The 24760-nt window shown below is 43.2% G+C and overlaps 1 protein-coding gene across 7 annotated transcripts in view; it reads left to right on the plus strand.

The window, feature by feature from the left end:
- LOC110292222 (nuclear autoantigen Sp-100-like) overlaps nucleotides 1-24760 on the plus strand; it is a 60638-nt gene that overhangs the window by 11582 nt on the left and 24296 nt on the right. For 3 of the 7 annotated variants that reach the window (XM_029474812.1, XM_029474823.1, XM_029474839.1), the window contains exons 3-11: nucleotides 1232-1400; nucleotides 2285-2356; nucleotides 4020-4085; nucleotides 5652-5741; nucleotides 8018-8098; nucleotides 11637-11783; nucleotides 13151-13222; nucleotides 17039-17089; nucleotides 19085-19138. In XM_029474812.1, coding sequence (XP_029330672.1) covers nucleotides 1232-1400; nucleotides 2285-2356; nucleotides 4020-4085; nucleotides 5652-5741; nucleotides 8018-8098; nucleotides 11637-11783; nucleotides 13151-13222; nucleotides 17039-17089; nucleotides 19085-19138 — 802 coding nt within the window. Of the gene's footprint in view, nucleotides 1-1231; nucleotides 1401-2284; nucleotides 2357-4019; nucleotides 4086-5651; nucleotides 5742-8017; nucleotides 8099-11636; nucleotides 11784-13150; nucleotides 13223-17038; nucleotides 17090-19084; nucleotides 19139-20239; nucleotides 22766-24760 lie in introns of those variants that run through there. The other 4 variants (XM_021159609.2, XM_029474833.1, XM_021159439.2 and 1 more) reach the window with 3 other exon arrangements.

Raw genomic sequence — 24760 nt, forward strand, 5'->3', positions numbered from 1 at the left:
AGTGAGTTCCAGGACAGCCAGGGCTATACAGAGAAACCCTGTCTCGAAAAACAAAAACAAACAAACAATAACAACAACAACAACAAAATAGACTGCCAAATCTATTTAAAAAGTAGTCTTGCTATGAGATATACATCAGTTTACCTTCCTTAAAAAAAAAAGTGGGCTGGCGAGATGGCTCAGCGGGTATACTGACTGTTCTTCCGAAGGTCCTGAGTTCAAATCCCAGCAACCACATTGTGGCTCACAACCACCCATAATGAGATCTGACACCCTCTTCTGGAGCATCTGAAGACAGCTACAGTGTACTTATTTATAATAATAAATAAATCTTTGGGCCAGATCGAGCAGGGACTGAGCAGGGTTGACTGGAGTGAGTGGGGCCAACCGTAGTGAGCAGAAGTCCTAAATTCAATTCCCAACAACCACATGAAGACTCACAGCCACCTGTACAGCTACAGTGTGCTCACATACATAAAATAAATACATACATCTTTAAAAAGAACATATTTATTTTTATTCTTTTGTGTTCACATATTCTGCCTGCATCTATGTGTGCATAGCACTTGTGTGTCTGGTGCCCATGGAGGCCAGAAAGGAACACTGAATCATCACATGGAACTGGAGTTACAGATGTTTGTGAGCTCTTGCGTTGGTGCTGGGAACTGAACTTGGGTCCTCTGCCAGAGTAGCAAGCACTCTCACCCACCGAGCCATCTCTTCAGCCCCTCTACACATTTAAAAACAATTAAATATACTGTTTATTTACTTAGGAGCTGTGTGTGCATCTTTGTGTTGTGTGGGCATATGTGTATGAGTCAGGCGCTGTGTATATGGAGAAGAGACCAAATGTGGCTAGGTGGCTTCTTCTTCAGCTTCAGATGATGATCTGAGTCCCAGGGATGGAACGCAGACTACCAGGATTAATGGCAAATGCCTCCACCCACTGAGAGATAGCCCCATAGTTGATCTTTAACCCATATTTCCCTTTCAAAGTTGGCCCTTCTTACATGTAATATAAATGAATATGGTATCCCAAAGTCACCAGTGATTATTTTCAAAGAGACAATATTTACTTGTTTCATGAAGTAGTCATGCAAATATAAAGTTCCCCCTTAGAAGATATGTTTGGAGGGGATTGAGGTACCCTAATTATAACTATTTTTCTAGGGCTCTTCTGTGACATGGAAGCCTGCACTGAAATTTTCTCTATTCAATATTTTTATTTAAGGATTTGATAGATTCCTGTAGATCGCTGGTCCCTGTGGACAAAGTGATCTACAAAGCCCTGGATGAACTGGAGAAGAAATTTGACGTGACGGTACTGTGGGAATTGTTCAATGAGGTCAACATGGAGAAGTACCCCGATTTGAATCCCATTCGTAGAAGCTTTGAATGTGGTAATTGGGTTTTATATCGCTCCTTGAGAGCACAGTCCTTTTTGTTGTCAACAAATGTATATTAAGCTTTTATCATGTGCCGTATATCATGCAGAGCAATTGAGGATATAGCATTCAACAAGACTACTGTGTCATGAATCATATGAAAACTTATGACTAATGGCTGACACCCTCCAGATCTCTGCTGCTGGGCGTTTAGGCTCTCAGGACAATGGGAGGCATGCCATCATCAGGCTATGTAGAAGAGGGTAGGATTAGAAGTGCTGATTGTCAGTAGGGTAGCACTGTTGTGTCTCTCAGTGGGCATTCTTACATGGCAGTCCATCAAATTGGTTACCGCCCACTTTGAGTGACGACTCAGCTGTGGGTGCAGAATCCATCTTAGCATAGCACCTCATGCTCATAGAAACCAACAATGTGTGAGTCAGTTCTTCAACCCCGTCCTGCCCATCTTCAAAGCTGCCTGGGACTTCCCTTTGGTATGTGCCAGATCCTAGACCTTTGATCCATGAAAGCCTTTGCTTCTTCTTACCATTGTGATACCCTGGAAGTCATGTTTTTCTTCTATTTTACCTGTTGTGATATATATCTTCGCTGCCCTCTGAACACTGGAAGAGGAACACAGCTCACAGAGTTTGTTTTCCTTTTTTGTTCTTGACCTTGAATGTCTCTTTTCTATATGGGCAGAATAAAGTTGACTGTGGGAGTCTTCTCTCTCCCAGGGCATGATGGATGAATTTAGGCATAGGAAACCCATTGAGCTTGGAGTGACTGGAGGGCTATAAATTCCTAAATGTGTAATTTTGAAAAACTGCCCCTGGTTCCTGCTAGAGATGGCTAATGGTTTCCTCCTCTTCTTCTCTCTTCCTTTCCTCCCATTTCAGTGTTTCCCAATGAATTGTGTTTCCAAGGAATTGATAGAGGGAACCCAAACTCCCAGCTAAGTCTTGAACAAGGTAATTACAGCTGCAGAAAGTTTCTTATCTCCTCTGAGAATAGGAAATAAAGGTGACCATGAAAAGAGTGTGAATGAGAAGAATTAGAGACAGCAAGGTGGGCAGTGGGTATGAGCCTGGTGTTAGCTTTCCTGTACTGGGACAAATTACCAAGGAGGAGCTGGACATGCAAAACCCTGAGGCAGGAGGATTGTGAGTTTGAGGCCAGCCAATTTACATAGGAAAACTCTCTCAAAAACAAAACAACCCGGCCAGTCAATTTCTTTGGATTCATGGATTTAGAGACTTTAGTCCAGATGGTTTGACCACTTAAGGTCTATGGTGGGGCAGAACTTCAAAGTAAGGGATTGGGTGAAGCAAAGTTGTTCACTTTATGGGGTCCTGGGAGCAAGGAAAGAGAGGAGGTACCTGTGGCCCTTCAAAGGTACACACTTGGTGATCCAAGTTTCTTCTACTGGGCTCTGCTGATTAATGATATCACCAGAATCCATTAGTTCCATTCTGAGGGGCAGACCTCTAATATATGAGCCTTGGAATGAAAACTTTGACCAGCCTCTAATGGGAAGTAGGATCCTGGCAGAGCAACCATGACATCAGAGGATCATCCTGATACCCACGATGAAGGAATCTGAGGCCAGTGTCAGGAATCCAGACTGAAAGAGACTGAGTACTCAGAAGTCACTGCAATTTAGAAAAGCCCCTGAAGGAGATGATCCATTTTAAACTGTGAAGGGTGAAGCATTGTGGTCCATGGTAGCCTCAAAGAGGAAACACTCTGTTAGAGAGATGCTCCTGTTATTTTGTGTACCCTTACATCTCTTACCACAGATGTGTGATAGGTGGGACTTACCCACAGCAACCATATCTCCAGACACCAGCAGGGTGTCTTATGGTTTAAATTCAGATAAGGGGCTCAGTGTTATAATAAACAGAAAGAATGAAAGACAATGACAGAAAGATCCATTTAGTTTTTTGCTTTGCTTAGCATCTACTCTTGATTCCTGTCTAACCCCTGCTGCCATTAAGGATTGGTATCATTCAGATGGCCAGTTTATAGAGGAGAAAGCTAAAATTGGGAGAGACCATGTGTGGAGTGTTCATGGGGTCAAACGAAGCAAGAATCCAGGCATTCTGGAGGCAGGGTTTGTGTTCTTGAGCATGTACTGCTAATCATGAAAACATGAAACAGCCATAGGGGAAATACGGAGAGAAAACATAGGAAGGAAGCAAGAATGGAAGGGAAGGGAGACAAGCTGTCACTGAATCCTGAGGAGAAGGCCAACGGGGATGAGCCATCTGATATATACTTACTCAGAGGCTATTGTGTGAAAGGAGATAGGGTCCAAGGACTCCTGGGAACTCATGTAAGGCCACAGGGCAGGGAAGCTCTGGGGACCCATGTGGGCATCCTCTAGTCAGGGATATGAAGACCAGTCACCTCTAGGTGCTAGCGTGGCCCAGGCAGGACTCCACTCAGCCAGGGGTGATCCTTGTATCCTACTCCATGACCTGAGTCTGACCTCAAGAATCAGGGGGAACTTAACAACTCCAGATGAACTCTGGATTGGTTTCTCAATGGGCTATTTAGCCCTTTCATCAAGATAAGGAACCCTTCTGCTCCAACTTCTGAAATAAACATCTTGGTTTTTCTTTTTCTCCTTAGGACCTAGTGCCAGCTATTCTCAAGGAAGCCTGAATGGGTCATCCTTAGATCTCTCCTCATCTGAAGGTCAGTTCTTGCTGACTCTGTAAGCATTGCTGTCTCCTACCATTGATCCCAGTTTGCCTTTGTTACTGTGATGAAACACCATGACCAGAAGCAATCTGGGGAGGAAAGGGTTTAGTACATCTTACAGAATGTTGATTACTGGCTTGCTCAGCCTGCCTTTTTCCATATCTTAGGACTACCTACACAGAGTGATACCACCCTCAGTGGGCTGGGCCTTCTCATGTCAGTCATTTGCCTACAGTCATTTGCCCAGTGATTTGCCTACAGGCCAATCAGATAGGAGAAATTCTCTCAGTTGGGAGTCCCTCTTCCCAGATGATCTTATCTTGTTTTGTTGACAAACAAAATACAACGGAACTGAAAAGTCACCCATACACTGTGAGTGTGGGGATGCTCTTTCTTTGTGTTTCTGATGTCCACATTATCTACACCCATACTTTCTCCAAGTTTAGGGTTTAAATGTTGGGGCCTTGGGCTCCTGGGTTGCGTAGAAAGGGTTCCGGCTTCTGTAGGTGTTGCCTGTATATGCAGATCCACAGTGGTTTGCCTGTGATTTGCTTGACTATGACTGGATAGTGCTTACCTGCTCTGCTCTTGTGTCCAGTGGTGGTTAGAAGGGTGTGATGAGAAGGCTCCTTCTGTGAGGCAACACATGGTCCCCTTTGGGTTTACCTCATCAGATCATGACACATCTGGACCCCCTATATGATGCTTCATTTGCTATCACTGGGCTAACGGGATGGGAATCCCACTCTAGACAAGATGGATCACTAAAAAAAAATCCTTCGGTTTTTTTTTTCTATTGTTGTTGTTTGTTTATTTGTTTGTTTGAACAGGCTTTCCCAGTATAGCCTTGGCTGTTCTGGAGTTGTACACCAGGCTGGCTTTTGAACTCACAGAGATCAGCCTGCCTCTGCATCCAGAATGCTGGGATTAAAGACAGGCACCACCACTGCCTGGCTCCCTTTGATGTTCTAATTAATCTGTCTACTTCCTTAATTGAATATCTATTTAAACTATTACTAATTCAGAATATTCTAAATTCAAGGCATTGATTATAATGGTTTTCTTTTCTGATATATTGGATATTGATATAGGTATTGCATTTATCTTCTCAATAACTTAAAGATAATGATATGTCACTCCATTTTCAGAGGATGCAAAGTTCATTTCAGGGGTTCTCATCCTTCACCCAACTAAGTATTGGGATTCAGTTATGCCTTAAGATCCTGGCAAAGTAGAAATGTCTGAGCTGAAATTCTGCCTTTGTGAGCCTAGACAGGTTACCTGGTCTGTCTGGGCCCCGGTGTCATCTCCTGTGAAAGGGATGTGACAATGGTACATGCTACAGAGGGACGTTAAGTGACACTGTGAAGGGCATTCATAGATGTGTTTATTCTTTCATCGCTGTTGCAGGCATTTCTTGTTATTGTTGTTGATTCTCTGTCAGTGTCACTTGTACCTACTTCCAGAATCCAGACTTCTCACCACTGCATTAAATGGGTATTTTCTTCTGTCTGTGTATCTAACGTGTATACTGACTATGAATTATCAATTATTCCTCAGGCTGGAGAAGTAATGATAGAAGAAATTCCAACCTCATGCAGGCAAACCAAACTGAGAATCATCAGCTTGCCGAATCACCAGGCCACCTTGGTATGTGTGCTTTAGTGTTTATTCCTTTCCCACGACTCGTCTCTGGAAACACATGTCTAGCACTTTGGAAGACTTTCTGTGGAGGTTCCAGGTGGAATAAGCCACTTAAAAAGAAATTTTCTAAAATTAATACTTCAAACTCTAAAATGCTTTAAAAGATTGGTTGTTTTGTTTTATGTGTGTGTGTGTGTGGTATTGTCTGCGTTTATGTATATATACCATGTGTTCCCTGTCCCCCTAAGATGATGGAAGACAGTGTCAGATACCCTGACATTGGAGTCATGGACAGTTGTGAGGTACCATGTGGGTGCTAGAAACTTTACCCAGGTCCTCTCTGCTTTACAGCAAGTGTTCTTAACCACTGTGCCATCTTCCCATCCACCACCACACCTCCATACAAAAATAAACCGAAACAAGCAAAACAACAGCTTTCCAGAGTGGCTTTTGATATAATTGTTATACATTTCAAAATCTTCCACTTGAACTTTTTTTTAGCATTTGAAAAGATAGCAATATCTAAGAGCCTGAATTCTTGACTGTTTTTCTGCAGGTGCACAGGGTGGGAATAAGAAGCAATGAGTGGGTGGGATTGTGGTCAGTGATGAACAAAGGGAAGGGATGCAGAGGGGAGAAGGGATGCAGTGGGGAGGAGGAGTGCAGTGGGGAGGGGGGATGCAGTGGAGAGGAGGGGTGCAGTGGGGAGGAGGAGTGCAGTGGGGAGGAGGGGNGTGCAGTGGGGAGGAGGAGTGCAGTGGGGAGGAGGGGTGCAGTGGGGAGGAGGAGTGCAGTGGGGAGGAGGAGTGCAGTGGGGAAGAGGAATGCAGGGAAAACCAGTGAATTCTTCCTGAGTGTATGGTCTGGAACAACTCTATCTGGAAATGGCATCCTAATGATGTCCATGGCAGGGTTCAATGGGTGTGCATAAATAACGATCCACTCAGATGGGCTGAAGAGTGAACAATTAGCCATCGATCTGTATATCAATCCAATAGTCGGAGCCAACAGAGACAGGGACTGTGGTGCACACTCATGGGGTAAGGACTGTAATCAACCCATGACCCTGAAAGGCAGCTCTAACCTGTAGATTGGGACATAAAGTACACAGCCAGGGCCACATCCCATGTTAAGGCTTCTATTATTAACTTTTCAATTATTTTTCTCTGGAACTTAACATGAAACTGTACTGCATACTATATTATTCATTTACATACTGTTGAGTTTAGGGGACTAGAATAGGCTGGAAAGACAGAATCTGCTATGTGCCAGGGAGGTTCCCTGTAGGGAAAGAGAAGGTGTCAGTCCTGAATTTGCTCTGGGACCTGGTCCCCACTCAGCCCATGCTTGGCTCAGACCTTACCTCTGGTCTCAGGCCCCTGTTTTGACAAGATTCCTTTCTAAACAGCTTCCTACAGTGTTCCTAACAAGAGTGACATTTGCAGATGTTTATAGAGAATTGAGAAAGCAAACCCCAGGGTTCCTCCATCCCTATTTTGGGCCTCAGTTTAAACCCTGCCCCACCCAACCCTTCCCTCCTCCAAGTCCCTCCTTCAAGCTAACCCTGCTCCAGATTCTGACTACCTAATCACCCTGTCATTACCTTCTAGGCTCCTTTAGCCCCTCCCCCAGAGTTTTCAACTCTCTCTGTCTTCAGAGTACTCTCTCATTTCCTATTGGATCCTGATGCAATGGAGAAATAAGTGTTTATAAAACAAAATCCTTTCTAGTTTTTAGTTTGCCTGAAGGTGAACTCTTAGAAGACTGGTGTGAAACCGTACATATTAGTGCAGTGAGAAGAGATGTCCCCACCCACACCGACAGCAATGCTAATGAACTGGAAAGGAAACCTGTACTCATGCCTAGAGGCCCAGGTTCTGGGCCAGGGGGTAAGATGGACCCGAGGTGAAGGGCTCAGAAGCTCTGAGAGGGAGGCAGAGGAACAGGCTGATGTCTGATGCAGGAAGAAAATATTTAGGCATGAAGAGGCAAGGATGGAACTTGCTGTACTGTTGAGACCTGGAGCCGGTGGTTGGCAAAGAAACTCAAAAGGCAGGAAAGAGTTGGAAAAGCCTTGCTAGGGAAAAGAGGCTAACAGCAAGAGTCAGAGGAATTGTCCACGGAGTCACAAAGCACAGATGCCTTCCAGGCCTGGGAGAGCCATGCGTGCAGATTAGGCTAGAAGTAGAATCAAGAGATGAAAAGCAGGCTGAGGGATAATGATGGAAGCTGGGAAAGAGCAAGGCTCTGTGGGATCTCACCAATGGTCTTTTTATCTTCAGATTCCTGTGAACTCCAAGTCCAACTGAATAACGGAGATGCTACCCCGGAGTCTTACAGCCTATTGCCTCAGCATGAAGAAAGTAATTATTGCTGACCTTCCTGACTTTGTTTTGTCAGATGTTGTTTTGTTTATTTGTTTGTTTGTTTAAAAAATCTTAATTGTTTTCAAATTTGACTATCGAAAAAGTATTATGTATATTTGGGGTTGGCAGTATAGCTCAGTGGTGGAATGTTTGTCTAGCATGGGTGAGGTCCCTGGTTCATTCCCAGCATCTCTCTCTCTCTCTCTCTCTCTCTCTCTCTCTCTCTCTCACACACACACACACACACACACACACAATCTCAGAGGCCATGTGATATTTTAAATAGTCATTGTGGAATGGCTACATCAAGGTATGAGTATTACCCCATTTTTTTTTGTAACAAGAATACTTAAAATGCATTACCTCAGAAATTTCTTGAGAACACAGTATATTTTTATCATGTTGTACAATGGACCATTTTAAAGTTATTCTTCTGGACTGAATTTCCCCTCCTCACCTCCACTCTACCCTCTCTGAGTCAGACCCTTCACATGCCACCTAAGTGAAATCATGCAGCTTTTCTGTGCCTGGCTTGCTCCGTGTAACGGTCTTGTTCATCCGCGTTGTCTCAGTTGATGGCGTCTCCTTTGTTTTAAGGCTACCTGGAAGTCGATCCTGTGTGGATACTGCATTTTTCTCCAGCTGCTGGAAGCTGTTTAGGCTGATTCCAGATGTGGAGCTTGTCAAGCTGTGACTTGACCCCTTTAGCAGACTGATTTTAACTCTCTGGGCTATGTTCACAGTAGAGGATTGTCAAATCACATGGTGTTCTATTTTCAGTTTTTGTTTTGTTTTGTTTTTTTTAGGAAATTTCATACTGTTTTTTCTTCATGTCAGACTCTTCGCCTCCTTAGTCTTACGCTCAAAGTACCACTGCTGTCTTGCACTGGTCCTGGACCTGAAATAAACTGACATTTAAAACAGTGGGGGCCAGTAAGGTGGCTCTCAATTCTGGTGACCTGAGTTCAAGTTCCAGGCCACACTTGGTAGAAAAGAGAGAAGTTATTCCCACAGATGTCTTCTGACTGTCACACACACACTGTGGTGCACATGTGCTAAACAAAGAAACAAATGTAAAACATATAGAGGGGGCAAAGTATGAGGAGAGAAAGATAGAAAGATAAACAGATATCAAGAATAGGGCTAGATGGGGGAAGCCACAGAGAGACAATGAGGGAAAGTGGGCAGAATGGGCTTTAAAAAAATGACAGAAATTAGCATGTTATCTCCATTGAGAAGGGTAATACACCCCCTTAGCAGCATGAGCCTCTGATCCCCCAGATTACAGGAAACCCCACTTTTCTTGGGCTTAACCACTGTACATGATCTGTTGATTCCTAAACCCACACTGGTCTAGCCCAGGCCTGTCTTCTTTCTTGGCTTACTTTTTGCAAGTGTCTAAAGACCTGAAGGATGTCTGTCTGTGGCGACTGTTTTGTTGCCTTCTGCTCAATAATGTAACAAATGCCCCCCCCCCACACACACACACAACTTAGTGGCTTAAAGCTTCTTCCATCTTATTTGGCATCTGCATCTCCAGTCTGCCGCTGTGTGTGCATTCCCGTCCCCAGCATCCCATATATGACCCTCATCAAACTCACTTAAACTAGAGGAACACGATTCCCTTTGGCTCTGACTCTTCCATGTTGTTCCCTTCAGATCTCTTGTCTTCTGCCAAAGAGGGATCTTCCAAAAATGAACTGGGCTAAAGAGACAGCTCAATGATTAAAAAGGCTGGAGCTCTTACAGAGAACCCAGGTTCAGCTCCACAACCATCTCTAAGGCCAGTTCTAGGGCATCCTACACCCTTTTCTGACCTCCTGGAACACTGCATGTATAAACTAACATGGGGGGGCTGGGGGAACACCCACTTACATAAAGTAAAAATAAAATAAAATAAATGCAAACCAGTTCATGTGGCTTTTAAAGGCCAATGCTTTCTGTAGCTCTCATCATTTTTCTGCATTACCAGACAATGAGGGTTACAATGAGGACTGGTGGCCATGCTCATGCCCCTGTCACTTGCCTCTTCTCCTAACAGCTCGCCCCACATGCCTATTGTCTTCAGATTCTTGCATTTGCTATGTTCCTGTCTCTTCAGCTTCTGCAGGTTCTGGGCAAGATGTGATTTTGGGAGGCAGTTGGATGTAATCTCTTAAGTTTGAAAGCATACATGTCGCAGAGCTCAGTGATTACATTCCTCAGCAGAGAAGAGGAGAAATATGTGCGAATCACTAAGAAGTCATGGGAAAGGCTGGGAGTAAGATACACACCTCAGCCCTAGCACTAAAGAGAAAGGAGGATAGAAGAGGAGGGATCAGGAATTCTAGGTTATCCTGATCTAGGTTATCATTGGCCTGGGCTACATAAAGCCTTGTCTCAAAACAAATGATTCAACACACACACACATACACATGAAAGAACGTTCCTAGTAGTATTATTCTTAAAAACTAAATAATTGAAACAAAGAAAGTCAGCATATTTCTATAACATCAAAAACAATAATACAGAAGACTCTCACAAACATATTAATATATATAGTACTTATTTACATATATATATATAGTACTTATATGTACATGTGTAGATCTGGGTGTGTTTGGTTTCTTTAAGGATAGAGAACTAAAAAGATGGTTATGATTTCATTTATATTGATCACATAAGTAGCAAGATTAATCTAGGTCTTAAAATTGGAGAGAGTGGTTGGCTATGAGAAAGACCATGGGGACAGTAGAATGTGTCACCTGGAGGCCTCTGGAGCGCTGGTCATCTGCTTTTTAATTCAGGTGATAGTTTCACTTTACAATCATCTACCTCCCATTTTTATATATAAATGTTATACTGAAGTTAGAATTTTTAGTTTTATCTTCATTTATTTTTTTGAAACAGGGTCTTGCTTTGTAGCCCAGGCTATCTGTGAACTTATGTCCCGCCATCTTAGCCTTCCCCAACTGGGATTGCAGGTGTGTCTCACCATGCCTGGTTAATTTTTATCTTTAAAATATCAAAATCAATTCTCTATCCAAGGATTCTAGGAATGGCTAGAAAGGAAGATTAAGAGCAGAGAGGGCAGGAAATTTCAGGAAGAGGGATCATTCATGGTATTCAAAATGCTCTTCTAGAGAGTTAAATGAAAATACTTTGTGTATATCTGTATGTGTTTGTGTGCGTGCACATATGTGTACTTGTCTGCATGTATATGTGTGCATGTGTATGCAGGGGCCGGAGGTCAGTCTCTGGTTATGTTGTCCTTTGCAGCTATTGTCCACTTTTTTTTTGAACCAAGGTCTTTCATTGGCCTGGAGTTTACTAATTAGGCTAGGGTGGTTGGTGGTTGGCTGGCCAGTGATGTCACAGCATCCACCTGTCTATATCTGCTGAGTGCTGGGAATGCAAAAGGCTGCTGCCACTCATGTGTCTTTTTATGTGGATCCTGGGTCTCAAACTCGGGTCCTTGTGCTTAAACACCAAGCCTTTACAAACTGGGTTGTCTCCTCAGTCCTTGAAAATAATTTATTAATTGTAATTTGGCCAGGAGCTGTGCAACTCAACAATGAATTCCAGATTAATCCCTGTTTTGTGCAACTGATAGATGTAAAGAAGGAAAATTCATCATTTTCCTTGGCTGGTAACCAACAAACCCGAGCAAGGACCAACCAAAATGAGGACTCTGAGGTAATAGGTAAGGATAATGGAAAGAATTGTAACAGTATCCAGGCAAGGGGATTACATATGTCATCAGGGACCTTGGGGTAGCCCACATAGTCAGGAGGAGGCAGGAAGGGAAAGAGGCCCACCAAGCCAACCTTCAGACTAGCAGAAGAAAGTGGGGGGAAATTAAAGGCAGAAATGAGAAATGGAGGTTAATAAATGTTGAGGTCAGAGGACTTTTTTTTCTGAAGAGAGATGAGGAAGAGGAGGAGGAGATGAAGAAGAAGAAGAAGAAGAAGAAGAAGAAGAAGAAGAAGAAGAAGAAGAAGAAGAAGAAGAAGAAGAAGAAGGAAAGAAAGAAAGAAAGAAAGAAAGAAAGAAAGAAAGAAAGAAAGAAAGATAGAAAGAAGCGGCAAATGGGGATTGGTATAGGGGGAATAGAATTTAAGGAAAAGAGAGAGAAAATATCAGGGAATCAAAATACATATGAGAAGAAGTAGACAGGGAAACATACCCAAGACAGGCATGAAGCTGTCCATCACTGGATCCAGATGAAGAACAGGAGTGATGGACAGGGCCATGAAGAAAACTAAGGAGCAAAATGAGAATGAAAGAAAGAGGCATGCAGGGAAGTGTCTTAGTCAGGGTTTCTATCCCTGTACAAAACATCATGATCAAGAAGCAAGTTGGGGAGGAAAGGGTTTATTCAGCTTATACTTCCACACTACTTTGGTCATCACCAAAGGAAGTCAGGACTGGAACTAAGCAGGTCAGAAAGCAGGAGCTGATGCAGAGGCCATGGAGGGATGATACTTACTGGCTTGCTTTCCCTGGCTTGCTCAGCTTGCTTTCTTATAGAACCCAAGACTACCAGCCCAGGGATGGCAATACCCACAATGGGCCCTTGCCCCCTTGAGAAAATGCCTTACAGCTGGATCTCATGGAGGCACTTCCTCAACTGAAACTCCTTTCTCTGTGATAACTCCAGCCTGTGTCAAGTTGACACACAAAACCAGTCAGTACACCCACCTATCCCATTCAATATCCCATCCTCCACCTCCAACACACGTTAATGCTTGGGAAGTGCCTTACCACCCTGAATGTGCCTGATCTCATCTGATCATGGAAGCTAAGCGGAGTTGGGCCTGGTTAGTACTTGGATGGGAGACCGCCTGGGATTATCAAGTACTGTAGGCTTAGTTAGTCTTGGCTGGGAGGGAGCACCTCTGTATAGAGGAGATGCATGCCAGTGTCTGGGATGGAACATCTCTGTGCCAGTTGTGGGCTCACAGCCTTGAGTTAACTGTTTGGGCCTTCCTAGTTCTCACACTCAGGTGTCCCCTGCTGTGTGGGTCTGCTATCACCCCTAAGATGCTTAAGAGACTTTCCTTTGTACAGAACTCAGCAGTGGGGATTCTGATGATGGAGAGAACTTCTCAGAAGCTACAACCACAATCCCCTCCCAGCCAGGTAAGGAGACCCAGGTAACAAGGCAAGCTGTGGATATTTGAGTCACAAGCTACTGTGTTATGATGGGGTTTGTCCCAAGTCTGTTCTGTATGCTGGATCTCTAGGACCTGTTCTGTGCATTGATTTTTATTTGATTCTTTTGGGAGATGCAGGGAAATCATTACATACTATTTGGGGGATTAGGCTTATCAATCAATGGATCTTCTTATATTCAGATATAGTTATCCATTGATGACATGATACAAACAGTCTGTGTGTGTGTGTGTGTGTGTGTGTCTGTGTGTGGGTGTGTGCCCATGCATGTATTCATGGAGGTCATGAGACATTCCCAGGTGTTTGTCCTTTCCATCCACTTCTAACCTCCTGTTTGTTGTTGCATATGCCAGGCTAGCTGGACCCCAAGCTTCCAGGGATTCTGTCTCTGCCTCCTGCCCTGTTACCTGAACCTTAGGATCATAGACCTATTCTACAGTGTCTGACTTCACCTCATGGCTTCTGGGTATCTAAAACCAGGTCCTCATGCTTGTGGAACAAGCACTTTGCCTCCTGAGCCATCCCTCCAGCCTCATGAGTTTGTCTGTTTAAATGATTATCGAGTTTATTAAATGTTAGACTCATCCAGGATTTCTATAGAAAGCAGAAAGCTTACCATTCCTTTATTAGAAAGTCATAAAGCCATTTGTTCAGAAACTTAGACTACAGTCCAAGGAAAACTCATCAAGCTATATTGTGTAAGCAGAAATAGAAACTTGAGATAAAACATTCTAAGACCCAAAGAATTATTTCTGACAAAATTTTTCAGGTCATGGCTTACAGAGGAATTCCCCCAAATACTTTACAATTAATGTGCGCTTCTTTACAATATCCTTAAAGAACAACTAGAACAGACATCAACATCCTTTTTCCTAGCTTGAAAAAAGCAACCACAGATGGCATGTACCTGCGTCTTCTCCAAAGTCAAATGGATAACTAGACTGGCATTCTGAATTCTAGGTCAGTCCTTTTATAAACTGTGAGATAGGAAGGTTTTCAGGTGTGATATCATGGGCCTGTAATCCCAGCACTCGGTGGGCGGAGCTCAAGGTTATCCTTGACTGCACCTGACTCTTTCTCAAAACAAAGAGAAACACACAACTGTGCACATGTGTGTGTGTATGTGTGTGTGTGTGTGTGTGTGTGTGTGTGTGAGAGAGAGAGAGAGAGAGAGAGAGAGAGAGAGAGAGAGAGAGAGAGAATCAAATTGTTGAATTATCTCAGCCCTATCTATTTTGTTGGAAAACTTAAGATTCTATAGTGTGCCCTCAGTGATTCATTTTCCCTTTCTGATTTAAATCTGATTAGATCCAGAAGATTTTAGAAATGTGCTTCCTCAGAGAAAATACACTAGGGAAAGACCTGAGATCAAATGAAAATGCTTCTTGGTGTTTACAGTTACAAAAGATCAAACTCTTAAGTGATGCCTTCATTCCAGCTGCCAGAGTGTCTTCTAAAGGAAGCAGAAATGTTTCAGGTTTTAGACCACTCACATACTCTTTTAGTGTGAGCAAACCTCCCCACCCACTAAGCTCTCAAATGTGTTTATGGTTTCAATGCAAAGATTATTTTTTATAGACATGTGGGAGGTATCAGATCAATGGGGGATGTTCAACATAAGATTTTCAAGGCCTCTCTGTGTGTGCACATATGTGTGTGTACATTCATGTGTATGTGTGCATGTCTCTGTGCATGTGTATGCACATTCATGTTCATGTGTGCATATAGAAGTCAGAGGTCAACATCAGGTATTGCTCCTAAATAGACAACCATCCTGTTTTTTTGGAGAGAGAGTCTCTCACTTGGGGACTAGAACTCACCTATTAGGCTTCTCTGGCTAACCACAGAGCCTCAGAGAGCCACCCTCCCCATCTCTCTCTAGCTCTGGTATGACAATCATGAACCACCATGCTCAGCTCCTTACTTGAGTTGTAGGGTTCCAAGCCAGGTCCTCATGCTTGTGAGCCAAGAACTTTATCAACTGAACTATCTACTCAGGCTCTTCCACATAAGACTTTCAAGATTTCCCTACAAAGGACACAGAGGCAGGGATGGTGGGAATTCAGAAAGATGAGCAGGAGGGGTAAGAAGTCAACGTTTTAGGAAGAAAAGGGCTAGGTGATGTCAGATGGCCCCTTGCCAGCAAATTGCATCTGCTGTGGGGATCAAAATGGAGTCTCACCAACCTACTGGGCTGGGGATTTAGGAAGGCAGACCCATGTAGTCTGGATGGAGGTCAGGCTTTCTAAGGGAATGTCAGCGTGCTTCCAATTTTTCTTATTAGTGAGTTTTCTACTGTACTGGTTTTTTGCTCACAACCAGAGGGTTCCAAAGAATTCTTTTTTGTACAGTGACCGATATCAATGACTTATTGAGAAACCACATGCTCATGGCACAGGATTGTACCAGTTAAGATGATCAGAATGCAGCTTCTAGACTATGAGGTGGCCAAATTGCACTGAATGTCTTGAATTATAATCCAAGCATTCTCTACAAGCCTTGATTTAGCAACCCCAGGGTACCACCTTCTACATGTTTCTTCTTTGGTCTGGCTGGGAAATCAAAAGCCACCACAGAATAGTTTATTATCTGGACAAGCCCAACTGATAGATAAAATAAAATATAGCAAAACAATGCTAGTAAAAGGACACTCTCTTTACTCCACGAGACCATGTCTACTGATACTAATAAGGTGAAATCGTGCATTGAGTTTCTGCTGTGGCATAGTAAGCATAGAATCCCTATGTTCATTGGTGATCCTGATATCAGTCAGTAGCTTAGAAGGTCTTTAAAAACAAGTTATGCTATTTATTTATTTATTTATTTATTTTGTTTGTTTGTTTGTTTTTCGAGACAGGGTTTCTCTGTGTAGCCCTGGCTGTCCTGGAACTCACTTTGTAGACCAGGCTGGCCTCGAACTCAGAAATCTGCCTGCCTCTGCCTCCCGAGTGCTGGGATCAAAGGCGTGCGCCACCACGCCCGGCAAGTTATGCTATTTCTATAGTGAGCAGATTTAAATTGGCCTAAGGGCTGGAGAGATGCCTCAGCAATCAAAACCTCTTGCTGCCCTTACAGAGGACCCAGGTTTGGTTACTAGCACCCATATCACGTGACTCACAACCAGTTCATCTCTCCAGGGCAGAGACCTCCTTTTGATCTCCAAGGGCATGGAACAAGCATGCAACACACAGACAAACATTCATACCTATAAATTAAAAAAAATATTTTTAAAAGCAACGACAGATATCCCTGTCTAAATTATAGTTAAGATGTTGGCATATGTTACGTTTTTTAAATTGGGTTTAAATGAACAAAGCAGCACCTGGCCGTCATAGAGTCTTAACAGGGAGGCGAGGTAACTAGGCTATTGCTCATTTATAGATGAGAAAGCTAGAGCTACTCATGCTCAAGAGTCATGTCAGACGCTCACACAGAAACAAAGAGCAGATGGATGGTGGTGACCCATGTCTTTAATCCTAGTACTTAGGACTCGGGAGGCAGAGGCAGGTGGATCTCTGTGAGTTCAAAGCCAGCCTGGTCTACAGAGGGAGTTCCAGGACAGCCAGGGACGAGAGAAACCCTGTCTAAATAAAACAACAACAACGACAGCAAAAAGAATTACACAGCAGTCTAGTGTGGGTCCCAGTTTTATGGCAAAGGGCCTCTAGATTCAGTGAGGAGGACATTCGTTCAGTCTGCCTAGGACTGCAGGCTCATCTGATCTAAAGCCACAGAGTTTGATGCTGAGAACACATAATAGCTTTCCTCTCTTTTCTCTTACAGCGCCTGCATATTCCAGAACACCTCCAACACTGAGAACAGACAGAAGAGGAGGTAAGAGAAAATAAGGGCTCTGCAGGAGAGTGAATGAACTGTGTATTCAGCAACAGACTCACTCTAATTCTAGGCTCTAGTCTTCAAAGTACAACATAAATTTGCCTTTAATTTTAGGTAATTCCTACCTTAACTTTTATATCAATCAGGTAGGCTAAGTTCTTTAACAGATGAGTCCAAAATGTTAATGATTTCATATAGTAAAAGCCTTTTAATATTTCATTGGAGTTCCATTTTTTTTCCTCAATAAACATCCTACAGATTTTTAGATGAAGAGTCACCTGGTCCCTGTTCCTAGTGGTCATCAGGGAAATAGTCAGGTAGAAGAGTCTCCATCTTTGCCTCATACTCCCTCCCATAAGAACCCGGAGGGAAAAGTATTGCTGTCAAAACCTATTGACCAGGATTAAAAATCCACAGAAGACCCCAAAAGGAACAGAGGGCCAGTGCCACCAGAGATGGCCCTGGGGTGAAAGTTTCTCAGCTTCAGGCTTAGGTGGTGAGGATAAAAATCTTAACTTAGAGATCACACAGACTTGAAAGGACAAACATGGTTCCAAGGGCAGAGACCTTCCTACCCTGGCATTCCAGAGCCTTGCAACTTTTTTCCTACTTTCTTCCTTGTAGGATTTTCTTTTTTCTTGGTTCCACATCTTACACTGAGACTCTCGGTGACATTTCTGCAGTGAGAGGGTACTAGCATAGCACCCCTTCTCTGTCTCTGTCTCTCTGTTTCTTTGTCTCTGTGTATATGCACGCACACATGTGTATAGACAAGAGGATGTCATTCTTTGGGCACCATTCCTCAGTGGTTATCTATGAGACAGAGACGTTCACTGGCCTGGAGCCCACCAAGTATGCTGGGCTGGTTGGCCAGTGAGCCCCAAGGACTTGTGTGTCTCTACGTCTTTAGTACTGGGGTTATGAGCATCATGCGCGGCTTTAAACAAAAAAACAAAAAAACAAAAAACCCAAAAAAACCCATGTGTTCTGAATCAAACTCAGGTCCCCATGCTCGCCAACCACTATATTTCACCGAGTCCGAATCCATAAAACAATGCTTTCAGAAGCCTGGAGCTCAGTACTGAGCTGCGGAACTGGGGTGAAAAGCAAAGGCCGACTTGTCTTCACTCCAGTTCAGTATCTAATCTCAGAACTTCTGCTCCCTGACGTGCTTTATTGTGACCACACGGCACAGCATACCATACGCCACCTGGGAGGCCATCTGGAGGTTTTGAAAAACCAAAAAAAAAAATCTATCAGGTCTTGAAGAAACCTGGAACAAGTCTCACTTGGCTATGAGTCCTATGGCTCCGCCCAGCACTTCTCACCTCGCCCCTACTCTAACACCCCTCCCCCCATCCCTCACCTGCAACCCACCCTCTACTCCTACATCCCCCGTTTCCTGCTTCTGATCCCATTTAACCTCAACCATTTTGAACAAAAGCTCTCTTGCCCTCTTGGCCTTGCCGTTCCTGGCAGCTCAGCTCCTGGATATTTCTTGGTGCACTTGCCCCACCTCTCTGTTCTCTGGCTCCTGCTCCCACCTCCTCTCAGGACCCCTTTCAGCCTGCTGGCCATGTTCCATCTACAGTCTTCCAAATGGCCCTGACAGTGCTCTCCCTACGTGGTCTGCAAGGATCCCGCTTAACCACACCGAGAAGCAGCCATGTCCTCATTTTTTTTTCCATTCAAAATTATTATGAATTGGGGCTTGGTGGAATAATTGTAGTTGAACGGCAGTGTTCCTTTTATTATATTTGTTACATTTTACATTTGTATTATTACATCTATGCCAGACCCATCAGTCCCTACATATTGAATTTGTGGGATGATTTGCAGTGAGGACTAAAGGACTCAGGATCTCCATCCTGACAGAAAAGATCATGAAAGCATCTTTATAGTCCATATACTCTCTACTATTTAGGTAGTCAGAGAATTCCTATGACCGTTTTAGTTCTAGATTACTGGTTTTATTTTCCCTTTTCGTCCCAGATACTTCTGACACTGAGAGCTCTATCATCATTAGAAGACGGAAAAGGACAGGACGTAAGAACAATTTAAAATTCTAGATGTAGCAATTACTTCTCTGTGTTACTAAAGTTCTAAATCACTCTGATTTTTAGATACCCTTTAAAGTTAAAAAAAAAATTAACCTGGGATTTTAGATCCTTCAGATGATGCTCTTTTGGTTCCAGTGAGTTTAAGATATTTGCTATGACACATCTCAAAATATTCAACAGCACAAGCCCAGTACAGGCTCATTTTTTACCCCAGAGAAGAGGATGAAGTTGGTCCTAAGTGAAGAAGTTCACTTTGTTCCACATGATCGTCTGGGGCCCTGAGGTCTTAAAGATTTACTTTGTCATTCACCATGCCCACCACTCCACAATAAACAGAAATGGGAGCAGATGGTGCACAGATAAATTTCTGAAGGGGCATGAGGCACGAGAAACAGACACAGAAGAGAATGACCACCATAGAGTTGTCTCCACCCCCAGCACTGGGGACAGCTTTTGGAGCAAGCTTGACCAGCAGCTCTGATGGAAGCAAGGTTGGCCTGCTGACAGGATTGTCTCTGTGCCTCCCAAATAGACTGCAGGTCTGTCCTGCCTTCTCACATAGGCTGCAGGATTGCCCACCCCTACTTCTCCCTTCCACATAAACTGGCAGGATTGTGCCTTCCTACACACTCATACAGATTGCTCTGTATGTGTGTGTGTGTGCGTGTGCGTGCGTGCTCCTGCACATGTGAGTAGAGGCCAGAGGTTGATGTTACCATCTTAAATCTTTCTACCTCACTTTTTGAGACAAGGGTGGTCTCATTGAACCTGGAACTCACTCACTGAATCAGAAAGGGTGGTTGGTGAGCAGGCTTCAGGTGTCCTCCTGCCTCTATCTCCTCAGCTCTGGGATTATAAGTACCCACTTCTGCACCCAGGTTTTTTTTTATTAGATATTTTCTTCATTTACATTTCAAATGATGAACCCAGTTTTTTACATGAGTATTGGGGATCAGGCTCGAGGAACTTTACAGATGGAGCCATTTCTCCAGCCCTCTTTTCCAGTTTTTCTCAGAGAGAATCTCTTCCTAGGTTGGTTCCTAGGACACAGACTAGAGCTGTTCAGGACTTTTGTTTCTTCCTGCAGGAGTATTATATAGTTCCTCTTCAGAACTGAGTTCAGAAGAGGAATCTCAGGAATTCCTAAGAAGTGGATCAGGAGGATTAGGATGCTCAGCCTTGGCCCACAGGATGTCAGGAATTTGATGACCAAAAGCAAGCCTCCGGGACTAGATGCATTTTGTGCTAAACACGATGACTGCTGTGTGCATCCGGTTATCCAGGGAGCTTCTTTTCAATCTTAGAAAGTGGAGGAGGCAAGAAATGACTATGAACGCATGCTTAACAGGTTGAATCCTATCAATTAAATGGATGTGCTTATGTATTGCTGATATGGAAGAAATAAATAGCAGAATAATAGTTATTTTTTTTGCCGAGCAGTGGTAGTACATGCCTTTAATCCCAGCACTTGGGAGGCAGAGGCAGGCGAATTTCTGAGTTCGAGGCCTGCCTGGTCTACAAAGTGAGTTCCAGGACAGCCAGGGCTATACAGAGAAACCCTGTCTCAGAAAAAAAAAACAAAAAACAAAAAACAAAAAACCAAAACAAAAAATAGTTATTATATATATATATATATATATATATATATATATATATATATACTCACTGCCATGCCTACTGTGGTGGTTTGTGGAGGAATGACGCCCCACAGGCTCATATTTGAATGCTTGGTCATTGGCTACTTGTGAAGGATTAGGAGGTGTGGCATTATCAAAATGGGTGTGGTTTGAGGAAGTATGTCACTGGGGTGGGCTTTGGGATTTCAAATGTCCAAGCCAGGCCCAGGCTCTCTCCCTGATGCCTGCTGATCTAGATATAGAATACTCAAATACCTCTCCAGCACCCTATCTGCTTGCATGCTGCCATGTTTTCTGCCATGATGGTAATAGACTAAACCTCTGAAACTGTAAGCCAGCCCTAATTAAATATTTTTCATTATAAAAGGTTCTGTGGTCATGGTGTCTCTTCACAGCAATAGAACATTGGCTAAGATACCTCCTAACACAAAGATCCTGTATTCATAGGGTCATTTGTAATGGTAAAAGACGCAAAATACAACTAGCCAAGTGTTGAGGTTTGGTCTTTTGCTAACTATTACAATGCTGTGTGGGCCCCCAAGACCTGGAGTCTGCACATAGCCCCTGTGATCCCAAGTTATTTCTGCTTGGTAAATAAAGATGCCAACAGCCAATAGCTGGGCAGAAGAGATGTGGATGGGGTTTAGGTTTCTTGGGCTTGGGCTCAGAGAGAAAACACAAAGGCCACTTTCTTTCTTCTGAAGAAAATGCAAGAGGAAGAAGCAGAAGCAGACATGGGTTAGGAGTAAAGAAAATGTGGCTCTGTGGGCTGGCCTATTGGAATTAAGAATAGCCCAGATGAAACATAGTAGTAATTCAAGGTTATCGATAGGAAATAGATTCTAACAACATAGAGTATAGTATCTGCCTGCACTTGTGTTGTCCAAGGCTTATTGTAAATATAAAGGTTGTGTGTGTCTTTCATCTGGGAATGGAAATAGCCAAGGTGGGGTAGAAAGGCTGGTATTTAAATAAATTTTACAACAGCCAAGTGCTGTAATTATAGACACAAAAGTTTCAGACTGACCATTGTCAAATTTAGCATAGTTTCTGATAGATGCCCTTCACCACCTAGTTAGCTTATGTTATCTCAACATACTTTTGGCAAGATCATAACAGCCTTGAGATTTAGGAGGCCAACTCTTGCTATCCACATTTTGAGTAGAGGAAAGAAATGTACAAATGTGTAAGAGTTAAAAACAAATAAGGAAGGCTGAGATCTATCAACCCATGTGTCTCACATTTAGTGACTATTGTATGTAATGAGAGAAAGAAAGCTTGTTTCCATGGTCAGAATCCAAAAGGGTGGTTGGGAACCCAGAATATTCAGTTAAATGTATCAGAACCTTATATAACCAAGAAAGCATATTTAATAATAATTTAAAAGCATGTAAGGGTAAAGAGAGATGGCTCAGTGGATTAAAGTGCTTGCTACTCAAGTGTGATCGCACTAGTGTTCAATATAAAAACCAGGAAGGCATGACACCCTACTTTCCACTGTACAGGAGGCAGAGATGGAATCCCTTAGACAAGATGGCTAGCTAGACTACCAAATCTGGCAAGCTCATGGGTTCATTGAGAGACCCTGCCTTAATAAATAGAGGGGAGAATGGTGGAAGAAGCCAATATAAATTTCTGCCTCCTTGTGCATGTACACATACATGTACACCACACATACATGTAGATAACATGTGTACACACACACACACACACACACACAGGGGGCCTGGGGACAAAACTCAGTTAATAAAGTGTCTGCAAGGACCTGCATTTGATCCCCAAAATCTTGTTTGTTTTTTAAAAGAAAAAAATGTGCCTTATACTTGCAATCCCATGTCAGCACAGTGGGGACAGAAGGCTCCTGGGCCTCACTGACCAACCAGACTTGCCTACCTGGTAAGTTCAAGGCAAGGGAAAGATCCTGTTCCAAAAACAACACAGTGGAGTGCGACTTCAGAATGACACCTAAGGTTGTCCCCTGACCTCAACATGCAATTGCTTGCATATCCACCTGTATATGTGGGCATGCATGTACACAGATCCTAAGATACATGTATAATATGTGTAATGTAAGATATGTAAGAAATATTGTAACATATACTAATACAGTATGTGCCTACATGTATGTGATTATATATGTATATATATGTATATATATATGTATATATATATATATATATATATATATATATATGATCATCACAGTGACCATCACAGTGACCACTATTACTGACCACACAATGAGTACTACAACTTAACTACTGACTTTAATTATCACTATGGTCATCTGAGACTGGCTAACCAGCTCAATGAACACTACAACTGACCACCTTTATAGTCATGGTAGTCACTGTGGTTGTCATTAGGTTGGTGAGTTGTAGTGGTCTCTGTAGTGGTCATTGAAGTGGTCAGTTGTAGTGTTCACTGTGCCAGTCAGTAATACTTGTCCCTGTTGTAGCCATTGAGGTAGTTAGTTGTAGCAGTTACTGTGATGGTCGGCCATAGTGGTCATCGAAGTGGCCAGTTGTAGTGATCACAGTGATGGCCAGCTATAGTGGTCACTGTGGCAGTCACTGATGTGGTCAGTTGTAATGCTCACTGTGAGGCTCAGCCACAGTAGTCATTCTGTGAATGAGTGAGTGAGTGAATGAATGAATGAATGAATGGAGACAGAAAAAAAGACAACCATAAAAAAGAAGGAACAGAGGCAACAATTTTGTATACTAAATATCCAGAAATGATTAACAGAGAAATAAAGGGGAACAGTAAATCAGAGCACTGTGGACAAAAAGCAGCACAGGAGTTGGGCGACATGAAAATGTCTTCAGGTTGGTGCAGAGGCAGAGCAACAGCCAGGAAGTGTAGCAGGATGAGGCATGGTCTGTTGGATGGGGGTATAGTTACTAGGAAGCTATGTAATTTTTTCTCAGATCATTTGAGTGCCGAACATTCTGCAGGAACATGCTCAGGGTGTTCCTTGGTCACACCACCTCCAGTCCTCAGTCTATCACTTTTATCACATCTGATAAATCCAAACCTCTTCAATGAACACAGGAAGAGAGTTGGAAGGGATACAGCCTAGTAGGGTATGGTGGAGATCTTAACTACAGCATCTTTGTTTCCCTTGAGGGAACCAAAAAGGACTTAGCTGGGTTCCTTGATGGAGGCAGGGACTACTTGGTAGATGATGTAAGCAGAAAGAATAGGAAAGGCATACCTCTTGGTTATACCAGAAACATGCAGATAAAGTCTGAGACTGACAGGTATGTGGCACAGAATTATCACAGAAAATGGCAAAAGACAATAGTGTGTTCTGTGTGAGAGGAGCTGGCCTTTGGTTGCCATGACAGCAATGACCTGTGAGGTGAAACAATGTATATGATGGAGACAGGGACAAAGACATTAACATACAAACAGCCCCCAAATCAAGATAAGAAAGAAGAAACAACTAGAATAAAATACAAAACAGAAAGGAAGAGTGTGCTGAGTGTTCTTTCAACTTGACACAAGCTGGAGTCATCTGAGAGGAGGGAACCTCAACTGAGAAAATGTCTTGTCTTATTAGTGATTGATGGGAGAGGGCCCAACCTATTGTGGGTGGTACCACCCCAGAGTTGGTGGTCCTGGGTTCTGTAAGAAAGCAGGCTGAGCAAGCTGTGGGGAGCAAGCCAGCAAGCAGCATCCCTCCATGGCCTCTGTATCAGCTCCTGACTCCAGGTTCCTGCCCTGCTGGAGTTTCTGTCCCAACTTCCTTCCATGATGAATAGTGATGCAGAAGTATAAGCTGAATAGACCCTTTCCTCCCGAAGTTGCTTTTTGTCATGGTATTTTATCGCAGCAATAGTAATCCTAGCTAAGACAGAGATGGAAGTCGAAACAAGGTCACCTCATCAAGAAAAGATCCAGAGACATGAGCATGGAGAAGAATAAAATATACATAGATGATAAAGGAGCAGCCTGAAAACTGTGGG

This window comes from Mus caroli, chromosome 1, assembly GCF_900094665.2.
Source record: "Mus caroli chromosome 1, CAROLI_EIJ_v1.1, whole genome shotgun sequence".
Classification (NCBI taxonomy): Eukaryota; Metazoa; Chordata; class Mammalia; order Rodentia; family Muridae; genus Mus; species Mus caroli.